This window comes from Rhinolophus sinicus, chromosome 1, assembly GCF_057876585.1.
Source record: "Rhinolophus sinicus isolate RSI-liver-muscle chromosome 1, RSI-T2T, whole genome shotgun sequence".
In the NCBI taxonomy this organism is placed as follows: Eukaryota; Metazoa; Chordata; class Mammalia; order Chiroptera; family Rhinolophidae; genus Rhinolophus; species Rhinolophus sinicus.
Window position 1 is genome coordinate 35868946 of NC_142501.1, and position 16995 is coordinate 35885940.

Sequence of the window (16995 nt, forward strand, 5' to 3'; positions counted from 1 at the left end):
GTAAACCAAACTAGTAAGTAGGTGGTGAGATTTTAATAACGGTACTGGAGTGTTTAACATGCTGAAGTCAAAGAATGAAGCTTCTCAAATCAGCTCACATGTGCACATTTCTGCCTCTTTAAAATACCTGCAAAGATCAAATTTTAGGGAGCAATCAATGATCCCAGCCTTGGAATCAGAGATCTGGGTTCAAATGCTAGCTTTGCCAATTACCAACCAGTGGGCTTACACAAATAATTTAAACCCTATGAGACTCAGTTTCTTCTCTGGAAAATAGAAATCATGACTGATTCACAGGGATTTTGAAAGGAATAAAACAGATTAAATACCAGTTAGATTTCCCCATCTTTATGTGTCAGGATGTCTTCTTTCCCCTGGATGATTTCCAAATGTTTGAAGCAAGCTTAAAAGTTTGTGTGTGTCATAAAACATCAAAGGTTAAAGCAGACACTAAAATTTAATTCCATAATAATTCCAATAATCTTTACAAAGAATAAAGAAAGAAATCATGCAGAGTTAATCCCTTAAAGTAATAAATTTCACAGAAGTAGTAAATATTCCTTTGATTGTCTGATGTAACAATTTGCTAACAACTTGTCACATCCCAATCAGACAGCTCTTCCTCTTTTTCTTTTTATTTGAAGCAACAACCACATGGATGTAGAATCTAACCAGTTTGGGCTGCTCTTTTATGTTGTAAATTCCAACATGCTCCCCAAATTCTTTTAAAATGTTCACAGCAATATGAATTTTTCCTTCTAGCCCTCTTGTGTAAAGTTAGCCCATACAAAGTTATGTTATAAATTTGTTACTTCCATGTTATCTTTTCTAAGAAGACTCATAAAGAGTTTCTGTGATAAGTCCCAGAAAGTAAGTTAGCACCAGAAGATAATTCCAGCAAAGTACTTCTGCCTTGAAATAAGGAAATATGCCGTTTGGCTTCTGAGAAATTTCTGTGGGCAATGTTATATACATTAAGCATTTGAAGGAAGGCACTTGCTTTATTAATTTCTACTCTCCGCTTCCTCCCAGCTGACCTCAATGGGAAGAAGAGCCTCATTCATTTATTCATCCATCCATTTATCCACCCATCCAGCCATCCATCATCTATTCATTCATTCATCATCCATCCATTCATTCGTCCATACATTCTTTTAAAAGTATAAGTCAGTTCATAAAACTTCTCTATTTAGAATTACCAATGCCTTTCTATTTCACTTAGAATAAATTCAGACACTGATGAATTACAAAGCCTAATATGGTGTAAAGTCTGGATTCTAGACCCTACCTACTTTGACCTTATCTGAGAATCCTTTTCTTTTTTTCACTCTGCTCCAACCATGCTGGTTTTCTTCTTCTCAGTGTTAAAAACTCATGATACCAGATACCAAATCTAGATTTACTACCTGATCTAATTGCAGTTTCAACCTCTGTCAGAAACAAAAATCTTAATCAACCAGTCTGACATTTTCTGGTCAAGCACCAGTAACATAATCTGTCGTGTGGACCCTCCCCATCCCACTCCCTCAACCCCCATCCCCCCCAAAAAAAGAAGAGGCAATTTGCATGATAGACACCATTCCCATTCCTTATTCCCTTTCCCTCAAAGTAAAGATGACCCAGGCCCATAAAGAATCCTTTCTTTTCTCATATTGATAGCTCCCTTGCTCTGTCCTTCTTCCTACAAAAGCCTTCCATTTTGTACAACTCATGAAGCTAGAAGGGATGCTGTCTGATGCATGAATCGCATAATACAGCCATTAGATCTTCAAATTTACTTGGTTAAATTTTGTATTTTAACATCAGGAACACACCACCTTTGTTTCTGCCAATGACTCTGCCTGAAATGTTTGTACCACAGGTTTCTGACACCAGGTTCCTTCTCATCATTTGAGGATTAACTCAAATGTCACCTCTTTGGAGAAGCCTTCCTTTCTTGGTCCCACCCCCAGCCCTGAAGCTGTTCACTATCCCATTGTCTTGTTTTGTTTTCTTCCACACATTTGGAGCTATCTAAAATGATGGTATGTGCTTATTTTTCTACAAGTTCAGTGTCTATTCTCACTAGTATTTAAATTTCATGCTGCAGAGTCTGTCTGAATGTTTACCACTATTATCTCCAGCAACAGGTATCATGGTGAGTACATTGCAAAGGTTCAGTAGTTCTGTGTGGAATAAATGACTGGATAAAATCATCCCTTCATAAAACAATCACTGAATATTTATATGAGCCAGATATCTTCTAAATCAAGACTTCTGAATTTCTTTAGGATTCTCATGAATCGTTTAATTCTCCACCAATCCCTTTTCCAAACTTTAAGAGTTGAACATGTAAAAACATTATAAGAATTTTTGATAAGGTGGGAAATCCCACACAAAGTTTTATAATCTTTTAATGACCCACTTTGAACTGTAATATGATTGTCTCCTAGAAAGCTTTACTCTAAATGTTACAGGCTCTTTGCTTTTCTTTTTTCTTTTCTTTTTTTAATTCAAGTTTATTGGGGTGACCATTGTTAATAAAGTTACATAGATTTCAGGTGTACAATTCTGTAATACGTCATCTATATTGTCACATTGTGTGTTCGCCACCCAGAGTCAGTTTTCTTTCCATCACCATATATTTAATGCTTTTCTAAAGTGAGAAGCACTCTTACTTAAGCTATGAACTTCATAATTCAGTTCCAAATATTATTTTTTTACAATTTCAGTTGTGCAGGAAAAATTCATAAAATGCCATATTCCGTGTAAAAATAGCAGATTTAAATAGGACTAGAATAGAACAAGGGCACATTTAGATACCTGAAGCAACAAACTAATCATTGAGTCTAAATAAATGAAAATTAGACTGTAGGCCTAATATAAATATTATCAAGGAAATGCAAAACATTAGGCACTCAATCTCTTTCTCTCCCTGTTAAATTTAGTTTACTATGGAATCTTTATGTCCTGGATTTACCCATTATATAGAAGTAAATGATAGATTTAATCAGATGATAATGTTAACTATTTTCTATGGAATTGAAATGGTAATTCTGGTAACAGGTAGGTAGCCTAATCCTGGCAATAGAGCCAGTAGGAGAAGTGAAAACAGATGCAGGGAGGAAAGGGAGAAGGTTGATCAAAAATTAGAGTCAACATGTACTTTCTAGATCTCTTTCACAAGGCTAATGTTTTCAAAACTACTTGTAAAGTTTTCCATGTGATCATTAGACATTATTGTTTCAATTATTAGGCCAGTCAATAAAATATGCTAAAATTATATGTAATGTATAGAGATAATATTTTTGACACTTCAACAATAAGGCATAGCTTTCTGAAAAAATTTTCAGAGGAAAAACCCATTTTCAAAATTTACCATCTGCTAAATTCATACAGATATGAGAGTTTAAAAGCCAATAAGTCTACAGTTTAGTATCTGTAACAAAGTTACTTTATTTTTCATAAAAATATTCTTTATCCTCTTTTTAGAAAGCGTTATTCATGTTGTCTTTTAGTTATACCAATTAGATACGTTCTAGCTCTAGAGAGCTGGGTTACTACTCCTGGGTTACTACCACTGCTCAAAAATGTTTTTTCTAAGGCAATGGAAAAATTTTGGAGGCATTTGATCAGAATTTTACCTTGAGCTGCAGAAATAAGGAAGATCCTTTGTGCCCAATGTTTATCAAGACAGTTCATAGCAAAATCACTAAATTCCAATCACTTCTCTTCAAATAGTACAGGAGTGCAGAAACATGAAATTGACAGATAATGTAAGGGGATGTGTTAGCTCCCCATTTTCCATTTCCTTTACCATTAAACTTAATAAGTGTGGGGACACAGCCCCAGAAAACAGTTTCCAGGCTCTCGGCCTCACATAGGCAGGTGCTGGCTCAGGTAGTAAATGGCCATCAACTGTGACTGGATGGCCATCAGCTGTGGCTAGTTGGCCGTCAGCTGTAACCGGTGAGCCATTGGCCACTAATATAACTGCTGTGGTTACGCTAGCAAAAAAATGGGGACTAGCAAGAAGATGGTGGCTGAGCTAGCAAGCAGCGCAGTGAGGGTTGAGAATTGTGTGGCTTCTGTTTCCTGTTTCTCCAACCCAGCTGCCAGCCAGAATATAGTGGTATGACTCCCCCATCTATGGCTCCGTGGGTGTTCCTTTTTGGCCTCACCATATCCTGCATTCTTATGTGGGGAGCTGGAGCAGAGACCCCGCATGACTCCCTGCATGACAGTAAGTTTAATGGATGTCGTGCAGGGAGGCCTGCAGGGTGTCTGCTAACGCTCACCACATAAGAACGCAGAACATGGTGAGGCCAAAAAGGAACACCCACGGAGCCATAGGTAGGGGAGTCATACCACTATATTCTCGCTGGCGGCATCCACCTCTCTGCAATCCGCTCTTGCTAGCTCAGCCACCATCTTCTTGCTAGCCCCCATTTTTCTGCTAGCCTAGCCACAGCAGTTATATTAGTGGCCAATGGCTCACTGGTTACAGCTGACAGCCAACTAGCCACAGCTGATGGCCATGCAATCACAGTTGATGGCCATTTACTACCTGAGCCAGCACCTGTCTATGTGAGGCCGAGAGCCTGGAAACTACTTTCTGGGGCTCTGTCCCCACAATGGATTACAAAGTAACCCTACAGTTACATCTTCTTTCCTATTCTCTGCAAAATGGCTTAAAGGCAATAAACTGATAAAGCAGCAGCAGATGGTCTGAATAATGCACACATGGGAATGCAAATACTTAAGGATCACCAGCAGCACTTCTTTGTGGGCGAAGGCCTTACACATTCTAACCTATCAATTCAATGAAAAAATACCTATGGTCAAAAGAGTACAATGGAATGAGATTCAATTTAGAAAATAGAAGCTACTATATATGTGAATTACCCACTCAATCAATGAGGGCCTAACCACAGGAATTTTCATCTGTATAGTGATAAATTATAACTTCTATCAAGTTTGTGAATTCAATTCTCCCCTCCAGAAGGAAAGCCTTTGAATCCTATGTCAAAAGCAAGGCCTCTTGCCAGATTTCTAGTGATTCCACGACATCTATCTGTATATGAAATGATAATGAAATTTTTTATTTTCCCTAAAACAGACTTGCAATTAGTTAACAGCAACACAACCTCTTTCTTCGTGTAGCCATCAGAAGTCTATGAGACCACTGAGTGTCTGGGAGAATATATTAGGGCCTCCAAATTACAAGGTCAAGGCACACCTGTTTATCATGGAGTTAGGAACACAGAAAAAAGCTCGGTGCTGTTTCAGAAAATATACTCTCGTGCAAGCGCGCCCTCAAGACCATTTTCACTTTAGCCTGTTGATTCTGGAGACCTCTTTTTTTTTTTTTTTGGCTTCCTGATGTGAATTTTCTTTTATCCTTTCACCACACAGCAAGACAAAGCCTTGGAAAGACAGCCATTAGATAGAGTTACACAATCTTTGCAAATGGAAACATCGATGCCAGAGAACTGGAACTGTTTAGTGCAGAGGGATTGAAGAGAAAACTCTGTGCTGAACAAAACAACGTAAGCAGCATGCAAAGGTTAGAACACAGTGACACACTGCACAGAACTGGGGCCCACTCCACTTGGCACCCAGAGGAACAACAACCCCTTCTGTTGCCAAAGCAACCTGGGTGGTCACAAGACTAGCTACTTTTCCACCCACCGAATTATTTTATTCTTTTAGACTCTTGTCCGTTTTTGATTTGAGTGTGTTTGACCTTTATATTTTTTCCCAATTCACAATGAATAAGATGGGCAGGGCTAAATCTTCCATAGGGAAAACTGTTTACCCAGAGAAAGGGAATAACTTGTGACTGTCTTAACTCGTACTGAACAGCACCAGAAAATAAGTGAAAGCCACATAGTAAAAAATAAATAAATTAGGTAATAAATAAAACTTGGAAGGGGCTCAGGGATCTCCCCAAATTCAACAAAAGCTGTTTCTACTCTGCTTTCCCTCTTTTCCTTCTCCTTGAGATTTTCTGCCCATAGAATTCAATAGCATGCTTTGGAAAGTTAGAATTGGGGATAGAAAGGGAAGAGAAAAATAGCCACATAAAGCTATGATGCATTTCTTCTCTTTCTCTCCATTAAAGTGATTATGAGTCCATGAATTAGAGGTGATCAAATTTGTAGACCTGTTGTCAAGAAATCCTGCTCGCCTCTTCTGAAGCATGCCCAATACCTCAACCCTCCTTGTACCATTTTGGTTGTGTTTCTGCTCTGGAAGCACAAGAATATTTTCTATAAGCAGGTATTTTTGTTAATTTACTGAGTAATGTGGCAAAGGGGGTGGTGTTAATACTGTGGATAAGATCAATGCAGATTCACTGGGCCAAATAAAAGTTTTCATTACTTATTTTTTTTAAATGACTTACAAGGCAGAATATGTCCAGCTGTTGGATTCAGAAAGCAGTTCACACCCTAGTCTCTGAGGTCCTGTATCTCAACATTCATATTTCTGATACAAGATTCATTAATTTCAAACTGAAATTGTGTCTCCAGTGATGTGAACACTTCCACAGGAGCACAATAGCAATGAGATCATTTATATGTGTGCAGTTAGGAGAAAGGTTATTTCCTAATAGCAGTCATCTACTAAATTTATTTAATACTCCTACTGTGGTAGATGTTCTTAGGTTATAGCATTTACATATAAATATTAAAACAAGTATTTTAATCTAATATTCCAATTATTCTTGCTCTAATAAAAATTCTCAATGCACAGAAAGAGAGTGAATCTGACTGTTCTTAAGTTGTATTCCTGGGTTTGTTTAGAGATGTGTGCGAGTGTGTGTGTACACATACCCACATAAATTTACTGTCACATAAATGGAATTGATGAAGACAAATCCTACACAAAGAACTTTGGATCTTGACTTTTGTTAGCAGATATGCCTAAAAGTTTGCAATAAATCAACAAGTTTCTCACCAAAATTTACCTTTACTCATCAGAGATAGAAGCAAAGGATTTCATCACTTTTTTTTTTTAATTATTATTGGTTTAAGGGAGAGTTCTGGTAATGAGACAAGATAGCAAATCTTGGAAAAATTACAATACAAAGAAAACAAAGACAAGACAATACAAAGGTATTATAGGTAACAGAATGAATGGCAGATTGTGCACTTCTTGCTGAAAATATCAGTATTTTCTTTAGGTTTCGCCAAGTAGAACTAGAATTCTTTTAATATTCGGGTATGTCTGTCTGCCTTTCATTTGGGGGTTAAAGTAGTGGGTTGTGAGTCAAACTAAACTAACTCATTCTGAATCTGGCTGCTGTTCCTTTCTAATTTTTCCTGACCTTTCCTTTCTTGGCAGTCTGAAGGTTCTAATATCTCGTGTTCTGGCTATGAGAACAGAACATATGGTTTGCTTGAAGATTCTTGTTAAATACTTGCCCATTAACCTGACAGTAGGAAGTGCTAAAGAGCAAAAACAGGAGTCAAATGAGACATTCACCTCAAGTCCAAAGTAAACACACTTGCCCCCTAAAAAACATACTTGATTTTCAAGTTTTGGAAAATCATATACAAAAATAACTACTGACATTTTTCCCTTATGATTTTGGAACATTCTTTCATTAAGCTATTTCATCATTAATTCTGTTATTCAGATACGACTTTTTTTCCTTAGAGAAAACAGGTTTAAGCAAATAAACAAACAGAAGCTTTAAACAAAGATTTAGGATCTGGCTAGTATCAGGAATAATATTTGGGTTTTGTTATAAATCTTAAGCAATACTTCATCAGCCTTTATGTTACCTATAGGTAATTCAGAAGACATTTTGCCCAGCCCCTACGGTTACCTGGAAAGAATTTCTCATCAACAAGCAATGCTTCTATCCAAAATTTGTGAAATATAATTGTGTTACATTCCGAATAGTTTATACATAATAACTAATATAGTGGTAGATAATCTCTGTAAACTACTGAGAAATCATGACAATTAAATCTCATGGGAGGGAGCAGAATTCAATCTCAATCTGTATCCATCCATCAACAATTCAGATTTTAACAACTAAATCTCAAGGGAGGGGGCAGAATTCAATCTCAATCTGTATCTATCCATCAACAATTTAGATTTTAACTTGGGCTCCTTCATGTGTCGTCTCTGGTTTGTTGAGTTTTTAAAGAAAGCCTGCCTATGGTAGGGATATTTAATCAGTAGAAGTGAGATTATTACAATAGTACAAATAAACCTCCTTTTCCCTTTTACAAATGGATATTTAAAAAAAAAAGAAAACATTACAGACAATTCATCACTACCACCAAATTAGCTTACTCACAATGCAGATTATACAGACCAGTATGCCAACTACAGTTGACCCTGGAACATTGCAGGGGTTAGGGGTGTCAACCTTCCACACAGTTGAAAATCTACATATAACTTTTGACTCCCCCCAAAGCTTAACTATTAATAGCCTCCTGTTGACTGGAGGAAGTCTTACTGAAAATATAAACAGTCAATTAACACCTATTTATTGTATTATTACAATAAATAAGTTAGAGAAAAGGAAATGTTATTAAGAAAATCATAAGAAAGAGGAAATGCACTTATAGTATTTATTGAAAAAAATACACACATAAGTTGACCCACACAGTTCAAACCTCTGTTGTTCAAGGGTCAACTGTATATGCCCTTCCCTGCTGGAACTTGTGTCTATCTATCTCCTGCTTCATACTCTAGCTGATTGGCCTATGAACCACTTATCAGGGCAGGTATTGTTTTCATTCACTTATCCATCCATCCATCCATCCATCCATCCATCCATCCATCCATCCATCCATCCATTTAAAAGGCATTTGTTGAATGCATTTGCTAGGAGACTTTTATTATTATTTTTATCCTAATATCCACATGAGGCACATAATCTTACTTCTGTTTTATAGATGAGAAACTCAAATAATTTAATTAACTTGCTAGACCAAGTGTGTAAATGCCAGGGCTTATGTCCATTCTCCTACTTCATACAGGACAGAAGAAGGCAGTAGATGATTAATGGCAGTGTTTTACATTTTGTGTTAATATGATCCTCCACTGGCTTAAAACATAGAAAGTCACCATTTCTTCCAGGGCTGTCAGTTCAGTGGAGGAAATGAGTACATCTGTTCACTTGTCAAATTTGCTCTTTTCAAGAAAACGTAAAGTTACACAAATATTTGCCATTCCATTAACTTATGTAATCTAGAGCCTAATGAACACAAAATGAATTTTTGCTTTTTGGGCTATTTGTCTTGCCATTAGCTAAAACATTATGACAAATTTCATCTGTAACATAAACAAACCTGAGCTATTTTTAAAGTCCAGAAAATGTGAAGTTAATGCTGAGCCTCAGTGGAAGACTAATTTTTACAACTGTCTCCCTCTTTGCATCAGGCCTCTTCTCTGTTTGGTTTACGTTTCGAAATCATGAAATGAACGTACCGTTCTGACCTCTAGCCATCTGTTGGCAGCTGAGAGAAATAAGTAGGCAATGTTGTTTGTGTCTGTCAATTCCAGCATACGTTGCTTAAATCTGGTTTCATGCCTACAGAAAACAAAAATATTATAATGTTAGCCACACAGTGAAAGAAATAATAAAAAACAATCACACTTACTACTGCACTATTTACTCAACAGAATGACAAACTTATGGGATGAAATGACTGGTAAATGACTCCTACTTCAAAATAAAGGCCAGCGGTACTCTTCGTAGAAAAGGTATGTCCAGTGTTTCCTTCATTTCTCAGACCTTTGCTATGAAAAGCAATCTTTCTGATGACAAAGTATTATTAATGATCATTTCTTAAATTTCCACATAATTATTGTAGTCATAGAAACAAGGTATGACCTATTTTGCAAGGGCCTTACACAAACCAGAATACGTTGTACAAAAATGCAAAATACCCTACTTCGTTTTATGGCATTTATTTTACTTTTTCAGATGGCGCAGTTAGAGTTGGGTGGGAGGTGCTTGATGAGAACCAAGGAAGACAGGAAACTATGCATTTGTAGGAAATATATATTCTTTTTGCCTGATATTTCTGGAAACCAAAAAAGGAAACTGAGGTGACATGAAATAGAAGATAGGGGTCCTTTGAGATGGCTGATATCCTTAAAAGAATTATGCAAGTAAAACATGATATCTTGTACCTCAAAGTTCTAAACTACTTGTAAGGATGGTCATTGTGTGAAAGGAACCCTTAGTCTATAGCATTAGGTTGGTGCAAAAGTAATTGCGGTTTTTGCAAATGTTTTTAACCTTTTAAACTACAATCACTTTTGCACCAACCTAATACGTACAGGGTTATACGACACATACAGTTTAGAGATATTAATGCCTGACCAAATTAAGGTCATTCTTGGTGAACAACATAATCTGATCAAATTTTGTGTAACCTGTGTTATAAAGGAAACTTCTAACAAAAACCTTATCCATTTGAGGACATGAGCTACTCTTATAGTAACTCAGGCTACCTGGTGATAAATCTTTTCTAAATCACAAAAATAGTCCTTTTCATTTTTTAGCTATTCTCCCTGAATAACAGAAACAATGGAAAGCTTGAGAATATAATCAAAATAACTGTTTGAAGGTTGTAGGAAATGCCAAATCAAAATGTGGTTTCGAACTCTGGAGCCATGGCTGGTCTCACACAGACCTGTCTACATGTCATGTTTGTAAGGAATAGCCAAATTTCCTCTGGCAGCCCAGCACTGATTCCTGTCTGATAAAAGACGGTCCCAAGTCCCCCAAAATGTTCAAATCAATTTATAAAACTTTATACTAAACCATCTCTATGTCAAAGAATGAAGAAGTCTGGGTGGGGTGTTCACTTGGCCCGTGAAACCATCCATACAGGCCAGTATAAAGCAGATACTTGATATCTGTCCAATCGATCTGATCACTCCAATATGCCCAACCCGATAAATCAGATAGCTGAGTCAGACAGTAACATCTGATCTAAAATAATCAAAGGAGTCAGCAATCAGAGCCAAATAATGACCTCACTTTGAGTTATGTTGCCTTGACCCGAATGCATGGCACAGGAGGACCTGTGCTCAACGACGACACACTGGGACAAGTCTGAGAAGTCCTAGGAATGTGCCTACCCTTGTGATGACTCTTTTAGAGATAAATGCAGTGAATACTTAAAAGATAGGATGGTTCACAGGGTCATAGGATTTACTGAGATAGTGGATACGAACTGTAAAGAGATACATCGACGTAAGGGCCATTCTTTCTCTACTTGCAATGTTAGGCAGATATTCATTCAGTTCTTCAGAACATGTAGGTGGCACCAACTCTAAGTGAGACATTAGAATATACATATGAACAGTACATAACATCTGCCCTTGAGAAGCCCACTGTTTGTGAAGGAGGTAAACAAGGTATTAACAAGTAAGGATGGTACAACACAGAAGATGGTAATAATGGCCCTATGTACAAAATGCTACAGAAACATAAAGGAAGGGGATGATTTATACTGACCAGAGGATCTCGATGGCAGGGGATGGGGTGGAGGGAAGTGAGAAAAGAATAATTAAGCAAGGTTTCACAAGAGGACTTGGAGGACTGTCCGAGTGAGGTTTTAAGGGATGAGCTAAATTTTTCAGGTGAACAAGGGAGGACAAAGCATTGGAAGTAGGGGAAACAACAAGAGCAAAGACACAGAAACGAGAAAACTCAAAATGTTCATCGGCTCAAGATAGGGTCCTCTCCCTAGAAGAACTGTGGTAGTGGAGAGACTGGAGGTGGTGCCAGTTGGACCAAAGCCAGTGGCTACATTTGAGATGAACATCAAACACTTCATTCTGACAAAGTGTTTTGTCTGGGACTCTTCTTACTCTTCCTTTAGTTTTAGGATATTGTTTCAGATACACTCTTACAGAGTTTGTAAATGGAGTTGGCAACCATCTGAAACAGCAATGAGAGGGGAGGGGTGGAAATGCAGTGAACATTCTTTCTGTGTGTTTCTATTTGGCAAGAAACCTTCTGTTTTCCTAATGGAAACTTTGACACACTCAGTCTGTATCTTTTTATCCACATCCAGCTCATCTTCTGAGCATTCTTAGACCTTTATTCTGTCAGACGAAAAATAATAGGAAAGGTCACTGAAATCTCAGTCTAATTTAACTGTGATACTTTCATGGTAAACTACTTGAGGGAGTTGACTGCCGCATGTGAGTACACCACGAACTCTGAATGCAGGGGAGGAAAAGCAGCCTAATCAGTAAATACTAACGTTCCAAAAGAGCTAAAGACTCTGGGGACTCGGGGTAGCCTGAAAGAAAGGAAGAAGTGGATGGAAAAAAATACGTTTGATTCTCCACTACAAGTACCAAATGTAATGATTCTAGAATTTTACTCATGGTTGCAGAATCATCCACACATTTTAAAATTTCCTCTAGTTTAAAAATGCTGATTGTTGTGGTATTTAATATTTACTTTTAAAATGAACCCTGGAAGATCTAAATCTGACTGAGCAGGACTCAGGTACTTTTACATAAAAGTTGGGTTGTCTTTTGTCTCTTTTGATTATAATTCAAGCCTTGAAGGTTAACACCAGAATTTTCCTGAGGTAAAATTAGAAATAGTCATGCTAAATTCTGCTCATGTGTTTATTGAAGGCAGCAAATGAAAAATCTAACCCTTGACTCTTGGTCAAGTTCCTCTTTCATTCTACACCATCTGAATTTTCTCCAAGATGCTTTACCTGGTTCTAGTCCTCATTACTGTCAGAAAATAACCTCACCTTGTTCTTCAGGGAGAAAATACAGGCTGCTATATGTTGAACCCATCAACTTCCTGCTGATCCACCTACCAGCTGGCCTGAATCCACGGCTTGCCCCCCACCTACCATGTTATCCTATCCATTTTCTTTGTGGCATTTGTCTCAGGTGGAAATGAAGGGCCATGTCTTTGTAGTCTTTATACAGACACAGCAAGAGGAGTGCCTCGCATGTGTTCAATACTTAACTAGACTCACTTGAAAAGATTTGTTTGGTGAAAAACGTAAACTTTAATGTGGTATACTTATGCTGGTGACTATTAAATATAAATTTTGTCTTAATATCTACATTCAATATCAATCAATAGTTTAGTCACAGCTAATAAAAGACATTGCACACTGTGATGGGAAAACATACCACTGCAGAACACATGAATGCTTCGTGATGAAACCTATCTAGATTGATGTAGAAATTCTGGGATACATGTTATGGATGGTTGTATCTTTATATTATATTTTTTGACTCAATTATGTATACAATAATATAAATATTTCTTAGGTTATAAAAATCCCTGATTAAAATCAATACACATTTGCATTTGGGGTTAAAGAAAGATATAATACTTTAATTAAGATGTGAATTTTCTAGATTAAATGAAATATTCAGTGATGTAAACTTCTTTTCTGATTTACTTGAACAGGGATAACAGGACCAAGTAATTTTTTTGAGTGTTAAAAAAATTCTTTGAGTGTTAAAAAATTTTTTTGAGTATTAAAATTTTTTTATCAAAAGCTTGGGATATTATTCTGTTTACCAACATTAAAAGAGTATTAAAATTTTTTTATCAAAAGCTTGGGATATTATTCTGTTTACCAACATTAAAATAAAACTGATTAAGTCCTAAAATAACTCTGGAATAATAATATTTTTTGTTATTAATACATTTTTAACTTGTTTTTTGGGGTGCCTCTTTGCTAGTCACTGTGGTTCATGCATTATATGCATTATATCAATTAGTTCAATGACCCTAAAAGCCAAAATCGATTTTGCCATTTCACAGGTGAGGAAAATGAGTCTAGGGAATTTAAAAGTCTGGTCTAAATCACACAGCTAGTATCTTTCCAGTGTGGTGCTTCATTCTTTCTTTATTCTTGTTAAAATGTCAGGTGATTAAACTCTAACACTGCTCATTTATTGCCTAATTTCCTTACTTCTAATTTAGAACACTGCCACAGACACAGTGTGTATCCAAAAAAATGGTAGCGATTATGATTATTTGTAGATAAATATTTGTTGATAATATAATTGCGTAATCAACAAAATGAAAACATGTTTACTCACCTAAATGCCCGGATAGTGGTGAGTCCTTCAGCTGTTTCTGAGAAGTGGCAAAGCAGAGGGAGCTGGGTACTATCATCAAGCTCCTGGAGGTCCCTAGAATACAGAGAAGCGTAAAAATAAACTTCAAATGCCTTCAGGCTCAAAGACCACCATGTTCGTTCTAAATTAAGGTTATTATTTGTCATTGTAACTATATTCCTCTCGCACCCAATTAACAAAAACTTCAACAACTTACAGTCTAAAGAGGAATAGAAAGATGGCACATAATGAATATAGGTCCAGGCTGAATGTAATGTGTTGTACAAAAATACCAGCTTTGTATAACAGCTAAAGTAAACTGTTATGACGACACAAAAAAATGGGCAATAATTCATGTGTAGGAGATGGGTAATATACTCGTATATATTTTTTGAGCATGTGGAATTTAGGCCAAACCTTAAACATAAGGCGGGCTTCAACCAAACAGACAAGAAGTAGTGCATTCCAGCTAAGGGAACACACAAGAGCAAGCACAGAAGACTAAAGAATCTGGCAAGTTCCATCTAGCTGGTTCCCAGAATCCTTTGGGGGTGTAGAAGGGAAAAGGCTACATAAAGGAGAGGTGGGACTCAATTGTAGAGGATCCTGGGTTAGCGGGGAAAAAATCACTGAAGACTAGAAATAAAATGATCAGAGCTGTGCTTAAGCAACATTACTTGTGAGACAGTGTAAAGGATGAAAGAATGAATGAGTGGGTTAGGATAGTCTATATAAGAGACATTTTTAAAGTTCTGAATTAGTGTGATGCTGGTGAGATTTAAAATAAGGGGAGGACTATAAGACAGTTTACTAGACATAGCTTTCTAAACCACTACAATAAAATAGTTGTGAAGGTGAATAAGAGAGAAGAGTCAAATATGGCTTGCACACTTGGAAAATGACAGGGCTATTTACCAGGGTGGGGGACCCAGAATAAAGGTATTTGGAGAAAAAGATAGTAAGTTTGGCTTTGGCAGTAATGAGATTGTATCCTTGACTTCATGGAACTTCTAGTCACAGGTCCTCCAAGGAATTTTTACCAGGGGTGACAAAAAAATGTATACACATTTTAAGAGATGTTATCTATGTATTACTTTTCGAAGTTGAATTGAATTATGTGGCAATGTGTAGTATGACGTTCGCTCAAAAGATGGCCTGAATCAAATGAATGCTAGCGTCATTCATTTCATTACAATTTTAATACAGTTTTTTTTTTCCTTTCTTAAAAATGTTTAATGAATGTTTGGTGGACCAATGCTTGAATCTCTCCCTTTTCATAAAGATGCATACTCCTGACAACTTTTCTTAAAACCACATAGGCTAGCATTTCTAGAAGATCGGCTTAGAGTTATACCACAGTTTTCAAAACACTACTTTTTTTTTCTTTCTTTCTTTCCTTTTTTTTTTCTTTTCAGTCTTATTTTCTGCCTTTCTATAGGTCTTTGAGGTGGAGGGAATTAGAGTAGCAACACTGACATTCGCTTCAAATGAACTGATTCCACTGTTCCATATAATCTTCAACAATCAATTTAGGACATTCTGGGCTTCCTGTGTAGTCTCACAAACAAATGCAAAGTCTTTTTTGAATTTTTAAAATGGATTTGGTTATTTCAGAAACTGCAGATGAGGGGAAGGGATGAGAGAGCAGAGGAGAATGAATATGAAGCAATGTGACTAGTCTGCTATTTTTAAACAAAACTAAGTGGCTATTTGTAACTTTGACACAAGCAACAGGTGGTCACTACATTGAGGTTTGTAGTGAAGGATAAAAATTAGGGAGGAGATACCTTTGTTTATAGAACTGTATTTTGCGAAACCAAAAAGGTGAGGGTACAGCTTGATCTTGTATTCTTGTAAGTAGGAAAACACTTACGTACAGAGCTAACTACACATTGATTTCAGATATTCAAAATATCGTGGCATTTCCTGTAGCACATCACCCTGTTTGAATGTTCTTCGGTGTTTATAAAATAGTCAGTTCATTTGCTTGAGCTTTCCAAAATGGCTGTGTCCTTCAGAGCCTCAACATCTAGAAGAGCTGTTTTTTAATCTGTGAGATTTCAAATAAGACTGGCTTATAATCTATTAGCAATGTTAATTCTTCAAAAATGGTCATTCCTTTCTGTATTTTAGTTGCTTATTACCAGTGATAACAGGTTAACCATACTTACAATGAACAGAATTCATAATTCAAAATAATGGACTAGGACCATTTGCCTACACTTTGCACTCAATTTGTATTGCTAAAAGGCAAAAATAGGCCCAAATAAGTATGTGATTGAATGAAATAAGACATGATTGTTTAATTTAGTGGTGAGAAGGCAAGGGTAGATTTGGAAACAGCCAGCAGAAATGAAGTAATTAAACATTTTTGTCCCTTTAGCAAGCATCATCAACAATAACACCAAAAAAATTGAAAGAATGAATGTGATAGCTACTCTCTCCCTTTTGGTCCAAGTTTGCTATAAGAAAAGGGGATGAGGTTGGGGAAGAAAAAGCACTCAGATTTAATATAGATCCCTAACATTTGAAGGGCCCTACCTAATTCATAGCCGTGACGGAGAAACAACTATACTTTTTAAATTAAGAAATGTTGTATGATGTATTCAGAGGCTCCCAACTATAATCTTGCTTTTTCTTGTTACCTTCCCTGAGTTTTCTTCATCTTCCCTGCACTCAAGTCCTATAAAATATTTTTAGTTTATTGAATAAACTCAATATCTGTCTTCCTATTCCAGTACTTAATTCACATGTGAGAGTTACTTTATATATGTTTTATCTTTCCAAGAGTCTGTTTCTTGACAACAAATTCTTATCACGTTGATGTCATGCTTATTTCTTTATCTGCCACATGGCATATCAAATTATTTGCAACACAGTAAATGCTTATTAGTGTTTGTTGAAATAATGTGATTATTG

At 36.6% G+C, this 16995-nt stretch overlaps 1 protein-coding gene across 9 annotated transcripts in view; it reads right to left on the bottom strand.

The window, feature by feature from the left end:
• Positions 1-16995, bottom strand: part of ABCC9 (ATP binding cassette subfamily C member 9) — a 107781-nt gene that overhangs the window by 19212 nt on the left and 71574 nt on the right. For all 9 annotated transcript variants that reach the window (XM_074325936.2, XM_074325939.2, XM_074325938.2 and 6 more), the window contains 2 exons: positions 14059-14151; positions 9433-9535 (listed from right to left, as the gene is read on the bottom strand). In XM_074325936.2, the coding sequence (XP_074182037.1) occupies positions 9433-9535; positions 14059-14151 (196 nt within the window). The remainder of the gene's footprint in view (positions 1-9432; positions 9536-14058; positions 14152-16995) is intronic.